Here is a 17490-nt window from a genome sequence, read left to right on the forward strand (position 1 = left end):
TCAGTCTTCTAAGGAGGTAGAAGCTTTGGTGTGCCTTCTTGGCTGTTGCATCAATATGGGTTTGTCCATGACAGATCATTGGTAATATTAACACCAAGGAACTGGAAGCTCTCAACCAATTCCACTTCAACACCATTGTCATGCAGTCCACCATGCTTTCTGAAGTCAATAACTAGCTCCTTCGTCTTGCTCACATTGAGGGAAAGGTTATCCTGCCACCAGATTACTAAATTCTCTCTCTCTTTCCTGTACTTCGTTTCATCATTGTTCATGATGTGTCCCTCCACTGTGGTTATCATCTGCAAACTTGTACGTGGAGTTAGAGAAAAGTTGGCCACTCAGTGGTAGGTGCAAATGAGAACACATCCTTGTGGGGCAACAGTGTTGGGAATTATGGTGGTCTTTGTTTCTCAACCAGCATATGCTGTTTCTTGTTTCTCCAACAATCTTCAACTTATCCTGGCTGGTAAAAGGTCTCTTCTAAAACAAAATATATATAGGGTGCACAGAGGATTTCAAATTTCTCTATCTATGGATGGGCATTCCTGACATAAATTACATCTGAGCTTTTAACTTATTCTTAACTTTTTGATTACTCTTAACTTTTCTGCATGATTATTTTGGGGAATATAACAGGTTACAGCAGTATTAATGTGGTAAAGTGGCGCTGGGGTAAAAGACAAATTATGATCTTGTTGAAAAGCAGAGCAGGGATGAGGGGGAAGAATGGCTTATACTTGTTTCTTATGTTATTATTCCAAGGCTTTCTTTCCCTTACCACCTCTGTAACACTGATCTGTAAAGCAGCCCCTTCTTTGACTCTATTTTGCTTGCAGTTGCTTACCGAAGCCTCAACCCTGATAATAAATATCACAGTGCGGTATCAGAAAAATATATAAAGTTATAGATACAATGATATAAGCTGAAATGTAAAGTTCAGAAAAAATGCCAAAAATAGCTAAAATAAAGTTTCATTTTTTTATTTAACATTTGTACATAATAAATACAAGTTTTAACAGCCAATACACTGCAGGAAACATTGCACATCTGCTTTCTCTGCTTGAAGTACTGACACTATACAATGTATAATGTGGATAGTCGGCCCATGTATAGACAACAAAAAGGAACATATAGTTTGACAATTTTAGCACTTCTTAATTTAGAGCAAATATGCAATTTTAAAATAATACTTGAGAAAATATAAAATATGGGCAAACTGGCAAATAATAGGCAAATGAAACAAGAGGGAAAATAATGAAGTATGGATGAATTGGCATCAGCAATAGTCAGATTATAAAAATATGGTCTGTAAACATAAAAGTAAAAAATAACTGCAGAAGAAGTCAACAAAAGAATTTAATGCTGGGTGCTAACAATATCTAAATGCAGGTTTAAGAAAATATTTTATCGTTGTATAATTGTTTATTTCAGTTACATTCCTGTTATATTCCTTTACCATTTCAACAATTTTGTGCTTTCCTCTTGCAAATTTCCCTAAAATTGTCATTTGTTTTTCCTCAGCCTGCCGATGAAACGTAAATGTTATATATTACCAAATGAGCTTAAATGTAGGTCTTCACCAGGCTTTGAACTCATCAGAAGTTGTATGTAACAAGTGGTTTCTCCATCATGTTTCTGAGATGTCTAGGTCAGCTACTGGCAGGAAAATGCATGTGCTGTGCACCCTGGAACTACAAAACCACACAAAAATAATGTTGAAAAGCTGTCAGCTGGGGAAACTCCAAATAAGCCAAATGTATACATAGGCACATATTTTGACACCTTTCTAGATTTAATTTCAACTACAAGCATTTGATACACAGGCAGACACAGCCTTCATGAATTTTTAAATGGCAAAGCGGAAGATTTTGTGTGATCCCTTCAAATTTTCATTCAGTGGGGGTTTACAGAATTAACAATGTACATGATTACCAATAATTATTATTATTTCAGTAATGACATGCTATTACTTCGCTCAATCCATATCAATTAGATTGAGAACAGGAATGTCTTAAATTGCTATTTTCTAGACTATTGTACACTATTGGGGCATTGTGTGACAGAAGTTTTAAAATAACCAGACGATATTTAATCAAAGACCAAAGAAGCATCAAATCAGACAGGAACAAAGATCAGTTGGAAAATGTAGATTAAAAAACTGCAACAGTCTTCCTCGCAAAATTTACTGGATAATGAAGTGATATGAAAGTACATATTTCTCCATTTGGAGCTTTAAATATATGGTGTTTCAAAAGTACATGGAAGAAAAACAAAATTAACATTTTGCAATTCTTTCAAAAATCTTTCTGGTAAGGCAAATTGAGAGAGGTGAGATTATCTCCCACAAGTTTACATCAGTGCTTTCTTTCTTGGCCAACAGAGGATGTCTATCCATGGCAGAATCACACAAAAGCACAAGCTTCACTTGGTGGATTACATTGTTAATTCCTGACAAGATGCAGTACACAGTAGTATTGGTGGATGTAAATATTGTCTCAGATGAAAGAGTAACTGGATCAATTCGCACTTTCCAGATTGAGAATTGTTTTATGATGAACTGCTTTTTTGATTGCATTCACAAATGACTTTTTAGGCCTCAAATTGATGCAGATAAAATCAATGCTCAGTTTCGTTGACTTCGTCAAGCCAATCCTTTGGAGATGCTAATAAACATCATAAACATTATTTCTACTTACCGTCTTGTAGCAGACATCCTGATCTTAGTTAGCAACCAATTTGTGAGAGTCATTAAGATTCAAATGTATTACACTGAAGGTACACCTATCTTTCTGAAATGTCTTATTTTAACTGGTATGGCACCACTTTTGAGCTGGAAAGGGAAAAGACATTAACCATGGACTTCTTCAAGCCCATCATTGTACTTTGCATCAAGCAGATGGAAGCATGCCATTTCCATTCCCCATCTTCTCTCAATTTCCCCAGTGTATTCAACACTGAACTCATCAACAGGGCCCTGCATTTGTTTGGGGTTTGAAGGCAAAATTTAAAGGATGAGAGGACATAACAAATTTAAATTCCACTTGCAATTGCAGCTATGAGCCTGTCCCATTAATTATATTTTTCTGATGTTTTGTCTTTCATATGATAATCAAGACATGATCGAGTTAGAGATACGGTGGATTTCATTTCAGTATAATATACATGATACTTATTTGAATGCTTACTCCTACATATACACATATCCCTTAGAATTTGATCCAACTGAAAGAAAAAGAAACAAGAACTAGCAGCTATCCAGGAGATTCTGCAGTAACACACTGTCAAGTACATTTATTGGTTTAAACAAAGCAAAATGTTTGAATCTTGCTGACCAACACAGCTTGATAAGGAAAAATAATGGAGTTATTGGGTTGAAAAAAAAATCTGATAACTGCATCGCAATTTATTTGGGCTGTAAATTAAAATCCTTTGTTGAAATGTTTATTAATGGAAGCTTAAAGTAACATTAACTGATACTGTAGCATCTGAACATTACAGTTTTGCTTTGTGTTGCAGATCAAGGCATAAAACAACTGGGTAAAGATGAAAGCCATAAATCCAATTCCATTTTGGAAATGAAAGTGGTTCAAAACCTCTAACTGAGATACTGGAACCAAATAGTGCAACTAAATAAAAAAACAATTGCTAACCTCAGTTTCTCCTCCAGCAATGTTGGTATACAAGATTGACATGAGCACATTGCACACTGCGAGTGGGGGAAGATAAGAGAATTTGAACAATTGGCAGCCAACAGCTTTGAAAATATCTAATAAACTAGATCATACAAAACCTGCAAAAAATAATTTTTGAGTTACAATATTCCTGCCATATCATTCAAAATTAGCAATCTTTATGAAAAAGTTTGGTAGTTGTTTCTTTAATGTTTCAAGTAGACAGCAAATAAAATGTAACCCTTAGCTTCCAGTCCCGTTTTTCCAGTTTTTCTTAGCTTTTAGTACATTCAATATAGTAAATCTGAAAGCCCTGGGTGTGGAATAATAGCACTGTGCATGTAATTCAGAAACCTGAAGAACGTTCTGACAGAAGAATTTAAATAGACGTTATCATTTTAACAGCAGAGATAATGCTTCCTATGTTATTGCCGATAAACTTTAAACCTGTCAACCTCATTAAAATGCTACAATTTTCAATTTATATATTTAATGAATACAGCAACCAAGTCAAAACCTTAATTGCAATAATGAAGCTGGAAAACAGCAATAATGCCTCCCTTCCAGACTGATACTGGAAATAAATATTTTGGGGAGTACAATGTCACTTTTGTTTTAATGCAAGCATGTCATGATTTATGCAATATGTGGACTATAAAAGATGATTTTTAAAAGCTTTTTAAAAAAAAAACTAAGAGGAAATAAAATGTAACCTCCAGAAGACAAATCTTTCTGCTGGAAGGGAATTCAAATGCAACTTCACTGGCAACATATTTATAAAGTATCCTATTTCAACATGTCCATAATGAACTTTCTTTCTTGTCTAGAATTGTGGCATAAATATTAATCAAACAATTATGGAAAACTAAGACTCGCGTTAACGTAGAGGCATTTCTTTGTATTCATTCCCTTATTTGTCTGATTATCTTTCTTTGCACTAGAACTACTGAGAGGAACCAGCCCCTCTTAAAAGAACATCAGTCCTTACTCAAGTCTATTCCCTCAATTCTAGTCCAATCATGCTACTGCACATTAGAGCGAAATACATGTATACAGACTGGATTAATACTAAAGGGAGATTTGTTTTACAAATCGATCATCTGTGTGACTAAATCAACGTGTTAATGAATGTGCACAATAAATGGTCTGAACATTTCCTGTGCCTTTTTAAAAGGAAAAAAATCACTTCTACCTCCATTTTTCAGGTTCAAAACAATGATAAGCAATCAACTGAAAATGTAACCATTCCTATATCTGGCAATGGTAAAGAAAACAACAGATTTGCACTTGAACAGTACCAGAAAAAACACACCTTTCTGATACAAAACTGTGCCCTGCACAGCACCATTAGGCATATAATTACAGAAGTACCAGACTCTGCTGCATTGGATTCAGATGAAGCAGTGTGCTTTGTATATTTTACATAGTAGATCGAAATAAGGCTGGACCATTGAATGTTGGATTGGCCAACCAATATTCCTTTAACTGTACTAGAAAAAAAGGGACAAAAATACTCATGGCCCAATTTAAACAAACAAAGCAGTGGCTATAAAGGCACAAGATATCTGTAAATTAAAATATTAACATCGACTTTCCTCATGATCCACACTTCATAAATTCCTTTTAGTTTTTGTCTTCTGCTGCTCCTCGGATTTCATAGTACAAGTACGGCAGAGAATGCAAGGAATCTGAAACCAAAATTTTCTGAATAATTCAGTCTCAAATCAGAACACACAAAAGTCATCTATTGGTTACACTAGAGTTATTTCTACTTCTTCTGTCTTTTCTGTTTTTCGACGATGGTGTTGAGTAGGTGGAGGTGGAGCAGCCCGTACCTGCAAAAAGAGAATCCCCTCTATCAGATCTCAAATGAACATTATATTCTAATAAAGACAAATCAGCTCTGAAATATATTGTCCCTCTGTAAATATGTGATGAGCGTTGCAGATCAGGATTAACCAGATTTCAAACCTTAGATTATACCGAATCATTATTTCAAGTCAAGTCAAGTTTATTTGTCACATACAAGATGTGCAGTGAAATGAAAGATCACCCACAGTCCAGCAATAGAGCAATAAAAATAAACAATTTCACCCACAATCACAACCAACACAAAAAAAGGAAAAAAAAGAAACATCCATCACAGGGATCCATTTCAGATTGGTGCTTGTTCTGCATATGTACACCAATTTCTGTGGGATAGAGACTTTATTTTAGAGCCTCACGTATTTAAAATTCCCCAATGTTAAACTGCAACATGTGAAAATAAAAGTGCAAATTGACTAATTACCTTTATTCATGTTAATTCTGAGGATGAACATCAGCTTAAAATTTGTGGCAACCCCTGCTAAAACAAACCTGCATTGGATGAGGAATTTGCGGGTTTGATTTGAAGGTCAATGGACAGCAAGGCCTGCTGACAATAGGTGCAGGAGGAGGCCATTCGGCCCTTCGAACCAGCACCGCCATTCAATGTGATCATGGCTGATCATTCTCAATCAGTCCCCCGTTCCTGCCTTCTCCCCATACCCCTGACTCCGCTATCCTTAAGAGCTCTATCCAGCTCTCTCTTGAATGCATTCAGAGAATTGGCCTCCACTGCCTTCTGAGGCAAAGAATTCCACAGATTCACAACTCTCTTGACTGAAAAAGTTTTTCCTCATCTCAGTTCTAAATGGCCTACCCCTTATTCTTAAACTGTGGCCCCTTGTTCTGGACCCCCCCAACATTGGGAACATGTTTCCTGCCTCTAACGTGTCCAACCCCTTAATAATCTTATACGTTTCGATAAGATCTCCTATCATCCTTCTAAATTCCAGTGTATACAAGCCTAGTCGCTCCAGTCTTTCAACATATGATAGTCCTACCATTCCTGGAATTAACCTAGTAAACCTACGCCGGCCCATGCTCAGAGGACCGTGTCTTGGAACTGGAGCCGCTGCTCGTCGCCCAAACACCAGAGATGATAGAGATGGTGATGATGACAGAAGTGACGGGAAAAGAGCGAGGTTGGTAGGAGAGGAGAGGGAACAGGGGTCTGGCCTTTCGCACCTTCAAGGTCGGCTGTGGGATGTGTCCCCGGCGAACAAAGGTGGACGGGCGAGCAGAGGACGTTGGTTGCTACTCGACCAAGGCGATGGCTGGAGGCCTGCAGCAGCCTGAATCTGGCACCGATTATAGCAAATGGAACATGGACTGGACTTGGAAAATGGCGCTAAAACATAGCGCCTCTTGCACGCAGGCTGAATAGACTATTTTGGTGCAATTGCTAATCGGGGATGGTTATGGCAATACTCTACTGGAATGTTTGTAAGAAAATAATCTCACTGTGCATTTGTACTTCGCTCATGTGGCAATAAAATACCATTGGACCATTGTATAGTCTCAAAACGGTATGAGCCAGAGTCTAGAAGGAGGATAAAAATGTGGAGGATATAGAAGTACCCCTCTAAAGCTTTAATGCAGCAAGATCCTAAGAACCAACATATAGGACTAACCGGTCGGATTTTTCCAACTGAAGTTTCTGGGGTGCTTCTCTGTTGTTGTGGATTAGTGGATGCATCTGATGTTACGTTTTCATGATCTGAAAATTAAATACAGATAGTACATGCTGACGTTGCTTCATTAAAACCATATTTAGAATGTTCACATTACTTTGGTAGATTTAAAAAGATTATCTTCCATTTGTAATATTTTAGTTCCAGAAATTAAGAATATTGCATTAATGATGTGCAGCAAAATGTGCCTGTAATTAATTTTTAAAATTATTATATGATGTACATTGAAAGATGCGACATAAGGTTCACAATGATCAACCCTCAATCTGTAGGCAGCTTTGAGTAAATAAAGTGTTGTAGAAAGATGCTATAAAGAGCACCAGCTATACAAACATCCTACTGGTATCTATCAGTGCAACTTCTTGTCCTTACCTGGCGCTGATGGTGATCGAGGAAAGCACTGTGACCCTGCCTTCTCTGGGCTGCTGTTGGGGCTGGAAGGAGGCTGATCATACAGTGGTAATGAAAGACTGGGCTGTGGTTTTGACGATGGCGATGCCTATAAATCAAATTTTAATAAAGAAAATGAGAATGCCTGAGTATTTATTAATGAGGGATTCGACTCCAGCTTCACAAGGTTTTTCCATAAACTTAACAGGCATAGGTCAACTGTGTACGCGAGCTTTCATCGCTTGCTTGATGGACATGTACAGATTCAAGACTCGGGAAGCTTGACATTATCCAGAATAATGCATCCAGCTTGCACAGAAGTCTCTCCACCTCCTAAACATGCTCCCCTGCGACATTAACTCAACTGCAATATCTACAAGACACATTGCAGCTACCAGGCAAGGATTCTTTCATATTACATCGCAAACCCACAAAGTGTGCCACCTGAAAGGACAGGAGTACTGGACGCACGAAAGCAACATTAATTTGCAGATGTACAAGATGTTATTAAGGCCACATTGGTTCCCGACCTGAAACGTCATCTATCCATATTTTCCAGAGATGGTGTCTGACCCGCTGAGTTACTCTAGCATTTTGTGTCTTTTTGTGTAGGGGAGTCTAAAACTAGAGGGCAGAGATTTAAGGGGAGAGGAGAAAAATATAAAAGGGACGTGAGGGGCAATTTTTTCCACACAGAGGGTGGTGTGTACATGGAACGAGCTGCCAGAGGAAGTGGTAGAGCCAGGTACAATTATGACATTTAAAAGGCACTTGAACAGTTAAATGGGAAAGATTTGGATGGATACGAAACATGAGCAAAAATACTCCATGCCTGTCAATTCACGGTGGCACGGTGGCGCAGCGGTAGAGTTGCTGCCTTACAGCGAATGCAGGTTCGATCCTGACTACGGGCGCTGACTGTACGGAGTTTGTACATTCTCCCCGTGACCTGCGTGGGTTTTCTCCGAGATCTTCGGTTTCCTCCCACACTCCAAAGACATACAGGTACGTAGGTTAATTGGCTGGGCAAATGTTTAAAAAAAATGTCCCTCGTGGGTGTAGGATAGTGTTAGTGTGAGGGGATCGCTGGGCGGCACGGACCCGGTGGGCCGAAGGGCCTGTTTCTGCGCTGTATCTCTAAATCTAAAATCTAAAAAAAATCTAAATTCCATCCAATTGTGACAAAGTCTACAAGAAATAGCCATTCATAAAGTTGTTTCTGCAGCTGAAATCTGATGTCCTATCTTGTCATCAACCTACCTTGAATTTAGTTTCATGTGTCAGGGTTATTATGTGTCCATCTTCTACTTATAATACAAAGTCATAAAGATAGGCGTTTCCACACCACAATATCCATCCATGATCATCATTTAATTAACTAAATAATAATCATGAAATAGTTCAAAAGTCTGCTTTTTTTTGCAACAAATTGTGGGAGCAAGACGTTTTAAGATGCTTTGAGAACAAAACATGTTCAGAATTGTGTACATCCACACTTTTAATCACAATGCACCATAAGGTAACTAAGAATCAGCTTATAATTCAGTAGAGTCAGCTACAAATACACAATTACAGCTTTTAAGTCTTGCATTGTTACATAAACAAGCTAATGGGCAGGAAGCAAAGTTTGTGTTATTTCCTTCTATTCTACATTTCTGTAGTTTTTTTAGGCCTTACATCAACAAATCATTATAACTGCTGTGGTTATACCTCAGAGAATTTGCTGCTTACAGTTCAAGATTTTTATCACCATCAAGTAGTAATGTGCTAATGTACACTACAAATTAACTGCCAGTTTTAAAAATGTCACACCCATGCTTCTGAACAGATTAGTCATCTGTTGAGAAATACACAAAAAGTAAATAATCACTCCAAGAAATGTACCTAAAAAATGTGTTTTCATTTTATATAATGCAAATTGAAACCATTTTTTTTATAGTTGTTCCTTTAACTTATCAAAGAAGTCTGCAGAATAACAAGAGTATGGGATCTTTAGACTCAAGCTGAGCTATTTTCTACTCTAAACATGAGCTAATATTTTTTATATAAAAGGAACATGACTATATTAGGCACGCAGAAAGGTACTCCATAGGTCCTTTCATAATGATAAAGAGATTACTTACAGATCAAAGATACAGAATGAAAATAGGCCCTTTGGCGCACCAAATCCACGCTGACCATCGATCGCCCATTCACACTAGTTCCAAGAGTCAAGAGTGTTTTATTGTCATATGTCCCGAAACGGAATAGTTATACGATATCCCACTTTCTCATGCAATCCTTACACATTAGGCAGGAGTAAACTGGGACCAATTAAACTGAAAACCATTACGGCTTTGTGATGTGGGATGAAGCCGGAGCACCCGAGGAAACCCACACAGTCACACAGAGAGCATCCGAGGTCAGGATTGAACTCAAGCGCTGAGGCAGCAGCTCTCCCAGCTGCAACTCTGTGCCACCAGAATAATATTACAAGTGTCACTTGTTACAAGAATATTACTAATATTATGGCTGCCTCGCCAACAGTCTGTCTGTCCCTTTCTTCTTTGTTGTTGTTTTTAGTATGTGTTAAATGTATGTTTTAATGTTCTTTAGCTTGTTTTATGTGGGGGGTGGAGGCTGGGGGAAGCGTTTTAAAATCTCTTATCTCGACAGAGATGCGATTTTTTTCTCGTATCGTATCTCCATCCGCACTGCGGCTTAACATCGAGGAGTTGGCGCCCTCTGCTGGAGTTCGACCGGGAGCTCCAAACGCGGGAGCCTGCGGACTTACCATCGTGGAACTCGCAGTCCCTGGTTAGAGACCGACTTCGGGAGCTCCAAGCCGCAGAAGCTTTGACAGCCCCGATGCGGGATCTTCAACCGCCCTGACGCGGGAGCTTCGATCGCCCCGACGCGGGGGCTTCAATCGCCGGCTGCGGGAGCTTCGATCGCCCCAACTGCGGATGGTTCGACTGCCCCGACCACGGGAGAATAAAGAGGAAGTAGATTGGACTTTATTGCCTTCCATCACAGTGAGGAATTTGCTGTGGTGGATGTTTATATTGACTTTTATGTAGTTGTATGTCTTGTTGCTTTTTTTTAGTATGGCTGTATGGTAATTTGAGTTTCACTGTACCTTAATTGGCACATGTGACAATAAACTGACCTTTGAACCCCTTGAATATTGGGAAGCTGTTGGGTGTAAGTTTTATAAAATATGCTTATATATAACCAAACACTTGTTGGATACATTGCTAACATAGGCACCAGCTGTTGACATGCCATATTTGTATTTATGCCACCACAGCAGCCACTTTAGTTGTGATCCACCTCACAATATCATGTGCCCACATCCACAGCTATTTTGTTAATTGTGCTACTTGAGGTCATCTAAGCTGCAAAATGACATCCCATGAGAGAAGATTGGAAATGAGTCAATCTTCCATGGCATATTTGGCCACACGATACTTGAGTGAGGCAGGTTATATTGTTAAAGGCATCTGTTGAAGAATGATCCCCCATATTGACTCATTTGGTGACAGAGGGATATACCTATCACTGGATACTGGGAATTTTCATATTTTTCAAATAGTGCTGCAACATATGGATTTACAGTAGTAGACAGAGATGTGGGAGGAAACCAGAGTATCCAGGAGAAATCCATATAGCCACAGGGTGAACATGAAAGCACCTCACAGCACCAGACATCAGGACCAAACCTAGGTTGTTAGGTTGTGTTATTTGAGGTACGAGGCAGTAGCTTACGTAAGGTACGAGGCAGCAGCTCTAGGGACTGTACCACTGTGCTACCTTGTAAGGATGCAACATATGTCAGAATAGGTTACTAACACGCCATGTATTATGCTGCCAGTGTGTTTGTCATTCAGCATCTAGCCTTTGTTTGCCATGGTGGATGAAAGCAAATAGCACAATATACATAGAACCATAGCATTGTGATTGTTGCTGGGGAAACTGGGTCTAACCTTCATGATATGCTGCCCTAATGTACCAAGAGTTAACTTGTGGTATCCCCTTCTTATTCTGGTACATGCCTAAATTTACATGTGGCAACACAAAACATTGTGGATATAGTCAATGATACCATAAAATCCAAGTAAGGACCATGCTAACTCTATCTACTTATCTCTTACAATGAAATTAAATTGGTTCTCTTTCAATAGGGCATCAGTGACCTCCTTTATCAACTTCATCAACTGGGAAAAAGCCAGTTCATGACATATATAACATTGGAAATGAAAGATCCTTCACCATTTCCAAGACTGAAATGTGGCTATAGCAGTTTGCAGAATGCAGTGAAAACATCCTAATGCAAGAAGAGATATTTAACACTATGTTCCTAGCTTTAGGTTCAGGTGGAATAATTGCTTCTTTGCAACCCAAGCAGATGCGTGCTTCTGTTGACTGCCCTTCCCCTGTTCTTCATCTTCTCTTTCATTAATTCAGCTTCCTCTGATTGCACTCTGCTCATTTTCACAGTCATGCTTATTGCATGAGGATAGGAAGAAACAAATTTGTTCAGAAGTCTTGAGGTCAGCCAAAAGTTCTGCGGCACCAGCTACACTTCCTCAGACTCATGATACCTCAAACAGCAGGAAAATAATGAAATGTTCAAATTGGAGCTTTGGTCAGTAGTTATTCAGCAAGTTACCTCCAAGTAGTTATGATTTCTTAACAAATAGTTCTTCCTGCTGTTTAATATGTTCAAATGTAAGCTAGAACACATTGTCAGACTGCAGAGCTGCAAAGTGGCAGTGAGCAACACCATAATTTGTTCCGCATTCTTCTGGTAGACAGTCAGTGCATACACATGCGCACTTATGGCAAGGTGGCATCTGGAACACTTTGCGTCACAAGTCCAGCCATGATTTGAAACTTTAAGGACACTTTATCTCATTCAAAATCTCTAGACCGAACTAAAACAAATGCTTCTTTACAGAAAGAATGCACGCATAACACACTGATTAAAAAGAAGCTGTGTATACAAGGATTCATGCTATTTTGTCTTGAGTGTGAACAATGTAAGCTTAGCAGAAACACAAATGATTCAAAGAATCCATGACTCCACACTGATTCAAAGCATCTATAACATCTGAATAAAACCTGGAAAATTGTTAACTTAAAACAGATGCATCTCAAGTTACAATCACTAGAAATGATAATCATTAAGATGAGGTTCCTTGTTCTCCACTTGTCTGGAGGTTTTCCCATGTGTAATCAACAAATATTATGTCATTTAGAATTTTGCTCAAAGACATTGCACACAGCTACTAAACTCTTACATACCTGTGCATCTCCAATCCATTGAGCGTCACCATTCTCAGATCCTGCCAGTTCTTCTACTAGTACAGAAGGAAATACACCAATGCGGCCATTAAGTTCACCTTCCCAGAAGCCATCATCCTCTTGATTTTCTTTGTTTAGTATCCTAATGATAGCTCCCTCAGGAAACGAAAGTTCGTCTGCTGTCTGCCCGTCATAATCGTAAAGTGCCTTCACAAAACAAACTGAATCGGAAACAAGTACTTTTTTTAATACCAAGAACCTTATGGAAGCTAAATCAAAATTAATATAACTGCTGCTTTCTATTTAAAGTAACACCAAGACCAAGAGAGCAGTAATTGACAGACATGCTGGAACACAAACTGTTTCTTTTTTATTTAGGTTTGCAGATTAGACCACTGGAAAGCATTGTAAATATTATAGGAATAGATAAAGACATTAATACTTCTTCAATCACATCTAATTGTTCTGTTACTACATCTCTACTTTTCCTTTTGTCACATACAAAACTTTACAGTATTTTCCTTCTTCAACCCAGGAATAGTCAGGCAAATGAAGCATCCCTCATGCAATCGGTGAAAACAAGCACAGATGTTCCTTAAAACATGGGGTTGTGTTTGATGAATAGATCTGTGCCAGGATGAGCAAAATTACCAACTGTTATCCGAGTTGCCATTATACCACTACTTTCCACAGTTTAAAAAAAATGTATACAAATGAAACCTCATTATCTGCCGCCCAAACGTTACAAAAAAATGTTCACACGATTGGAAGAGCAGGATCTTAAGTTACTTTGAAAGGATATACATTAGAGTCGCACATTAAATGCAATTAAAAACAAAAGACACCTATCATTTTTTTTGTTACTATCTTCATCAATTAGTCAAATATTATACGAAAGCTGAATGGAATACTCTGTAATCTACATGAAAAGCAAAAATACTGTAAGATGTTGGAAATAAGAAATAAAAACAAAGTTCTGGAATGCTCAGCAGGTCAGGCAGAATTGGTGCAGGTTGAAGGTGAGTTAAAATTTCAAGTCAATGACCCTTCAACAGATGTTACTGGATCTGCTGGGTATGTTCAGCACTTTGTTTTTTAACTCTGTAACTTACAACATGTCACTCATTTTCTAGGGTAGGATAAAAATTAAAAATTAAATTACCACTGGAATCTCCATTAATGCCACCAGTAACAAGCTCAGGCTCTGTAGAATTGCTGGACGAATGAGATCGTGCATCCAAGGAACCCAGTGTTTGGAGCATTCCGATTAAACTATTGGAGGTCGGAAACCGTAGGTACTTCTCTGGTACATATCCTATTTGTGCTGCCTTATTTTTTGCCTTCAAATAAAAGACAGCATGAGTAAGTGAGTGGGAAGATATTCTACTGCAGACCATGCTCCAGATCATCAAATTGTACTGATAAGTTCTGATCCACGTTTAAAGTTTGAAACATAAATTAAAATCAAAAAATCAGTTATTTCCCTTCATTGTGTTGTTTCAAGGTACATATTTAATTTTCAACAAAATTCATAAATTACATGCTACGATTATACATGAAATTTATCTCAATGGCATCACTGAACTCATCTTCAATAGAAAAAAATGATCTGAGCAATAAAAAAATACTGAGCAGAAAAAGAACCGCTACACAAATGCAATTTGTTAAAAATACAAGTTTTACTGTACTGTACAATACTGTAAAGTTTTAGCTAGCGATGAAAAAATTCCAAGATTTTTCAAATATATTGAAAGGTATATAATTCAAATGCCACTAACATGGTCAATATTCATTACCTTGAAATAGTATCTTCACCAAAACACAAGCTATAAAATCAAGTTACTCTTGCTATTATGCAGCTAAAGGACAAATGAAAATTGTAGCACTTAAAATGCTGGTATTTGTATGGCATCTTTCACAAATCTACATCTCAATGTATTTTACAGATGTCCACGTATCTTAGCATGGGAAGCATCCGAGACAGAAGCCTTGCCAATGAACATGCAACATGCACATAGCAAGTATACCTAAGGTGGTTAAAGTGAAGCTCCAGAGGCAATGGTACTTAAATTCCTTCCTAGCCCGCATTTATACCCATTTTTAAAAAAAGCATCACAAACCTTCACCCAGTCTTCCATGTCTCCATCTTCAATTACTTCCAAGAGTTCATGTTCTTCAATGGTAAGCTCATCAGGCTGGTTAGCCTAAAGTACAACAAAAAGAGAATTATGCAAATCATACATAAGACACAAAAAGCTGGAGTAACTTAGCGGGTCAGGCAGCATCTCTGGAGAGAAGGAATGGGTGAAGTTTTGGGTCGAGACCCTTCTTCAGACCGGTTTCAACCAGCATATGCAGTTCCTACACCTTAGGCAAATAGTAAATGGTTTTACGGCAATCACCAGTTTTCTTTAACTTAGCTGCCTCTGGTTCATTGCATTTTAAGTATTTTTCTGAAGGATGAACGTTTAGATACAGTTCCAAAAATGTGATTTCAGTAAAACGTGGACTGTTAATCTAGGAATTTGAGGAATGTTCATTAACTCATGGTTGCTGACTGTAACAATGTGCAACAATCTTGCCTCACCCAATTAAATGCAAGAACATTTCCTGTATTCATTTTATAACTGAAATGGTAATTAGCTATTTAGATCAACTCATTTTTTACATCCTCCGGCTCAAAGAGACAAGACAAAAATGAAATGGATTAATTTTTTACAAACAAAATGGATTTGAAATGATTACCATCATAGATTAGATGAGCAGATATTTACATCACAATCATACAGAAAGCAAGAAATTGTACTGTTTCACAGTGATGCAGAAGTAAAACACAAAAATGGGACTTGTATGAAACAAGTTCATGAGTCAGGTTGATCGTTTCAGGAATTTATTTTTGTTCTTAAATTGTTCTTAACAACTTAAAAGAGGTGCAACTTAAACAATTTTCCCTTGCCTAATGTAACTATATGTAGAAAAATTATCTTGAATCTACTGACAACCTGTACTATATAAAGGAAACATCAAAATCACTTTTTAAACAATTCTTAGTATCATCTTTCCAATCTACTAACCTTGTATGAATAGAGCACTGTGCAAGTGAGAGGATACATTCGCAATGTCCCAGATGGACTTGAACTGCTGTCGTCAAATACATCCATATTGTCCTCAAGTTCCTCACCATCATCCTTTTCAAGATCCAGACTTCCCTGCACGGGGAATTAAAAATTGCAAGTTGGCGGCTACCATACGAATAACAGGCTAGGTCAATGCACAATCCGCAGGCATTGCCACTTTCATTTCACTGCACATCGTGTATGTGTATGTGACAAATAAACTTGACTTGACTGACATAATAAAAGATGCTTGAAATAGGTTAGTATTCACATAGAAACGTAAACAGGTTACCTGATCGATTGAACTGGGGTTCACTATTGTTTTTGATCTCACTTTGATTTTAATTTCTTTTTGCACCCTTGCCATCTTCTTATCTACTTTATTTAATCTTTCACAATCATGCCATTATAAAATATTTCAACCAATGTTTGGAAGGAGATGTAATTTTATTAAAAAATGCATTCTCTTTAAATTACCTTCTGGTGCTTTTGAAAGGTATACTTTCCCAATTATGAATTCCTCCTAAATGGGGAATATTTTTACCATATCAAACCAACCCTCTCCATTATTTGTAATCATCAGATTACACTTCATTTTTTTAAATCAAGAAATTATAATCCAAAATTGCCCACGCACTTGTATGAGTTTTCATTTGTCCCAGTTATTGAGCTGAAGCCATGGTGGACTTTAACCAATGTTGGTTCAGGCTCCCCTGGCTGGGAACATCTAAAATATTACAATACTTCAAAGACGTTTTTTTACCAGTGTTCTTTATAACTACAATTGCACTTTTTTGCTTTAAACTATATATAGTGTCCAAGGCAAACCATCAGATTTTGATGCAAAATGTTATAATAATAATAATAATAATCCATTTATTTTATATAGCGCCTTATCACATGCTCAAAGCGCTTTACAAAAACAATTAACATAGAAACAAACAGACAAACTATCCTGACGGAAAAGCAGCGAATACTCAACGCCAGCGTCCTCTCACGTCAGGGTCCGGCAGTAGACATTAAAGAGCACAAGACACACAGATAATTTTTTTTTACATAAAACAGCCATCACAGTGATTGCTCTAGGCATACCCTCACTGTGATGGAAGGCAAAGTCTTATCTCCTCCTCATTCTTCTCCCGTGGTGCCACGAGGTGATCGAGGCTCCCAACTTTTTGAAGCCCCCACCGGGCGATGGAAAGTGCTGCGGCCGAGCCACACAGGGCGATGAAAGGCCTGCGGGCGGGTTGATCGTACCTCACGCTTCGGGGCGGTCGAAGCTGCTACGGCTAGAGCTTCCAAAAGCCGGTCACCAGCCAGGGACCTGCGAACTCCCGATGTTGCGGTCTGCAGGGCCCACGGCCGAAGCCTCCGAGATGGTAAGTCCAGGCCCTGCGACCGGAGTCTTTGAGGTCGATCCCAGCTGGAGGCCGCCGACTCCACGATGTTAGGCCGTAGCGCGAACGGAGA

The 17490-nt window shown here is 38.3% G+C and overlaps 1 protein-coding gene across 3 annotated transcripts in view; it reads right to left on the reverse strand.

Moving 5' to 3' along the window:
- Positions 1-997: 997 nt before the first annotated feature.
- Positions 998-17490, reverse strand: part of fchsd2 (FCH and double SH3 domains 2) — a 191275-nt gene continuing 174782 nt past the window's right edge. For all 3 annotated transcript variants that reach the window (XM_078402167.1, XM_078402169.1, XM_078402168.1), the window contains 7 exons: positions 15979-16113; positions 15025-15108; positions 14067-14244; positions 12905-13125; positions 7601-7727; positions 7169-7254; positions 998-5506 (listed from right to left, as the gene is read on the reverse strand). In XM_078402167.1, coding sequence (XP_078258293.1) covers positions 5423-5506; positions 7169-7254; positions 7601-7727; positions 12905-13125; positions 14067-14244; positions 15025-15108; positions 15979-16113 — 915 coding nt within the window. In that variant the 3' untranslated portion in view covers positions 998-5422. The remainder of the gene's footprint in view (positions 5507-7168; positions 7255-7600; positions 7728-12904; positions 13126-14066; positions 14245-15024; positions 15109-15978; positions 16114-17490) is intronic.

Source organism: Rhinoraja longicauda, chromosome 7 (assembly GCF_053455715.1).
Source record: "Rhinoraja longicauda isolate Sanriku21f chromosome 7, sRhiLon1.1, whole genome shotgun sequence".
NCBI lineage: Eukaryota > Metazoa > Chordata > Chondrichthyes > Rajiformes > Arhynchobatidae > Rhinoraja > Rhinoraja longicauda.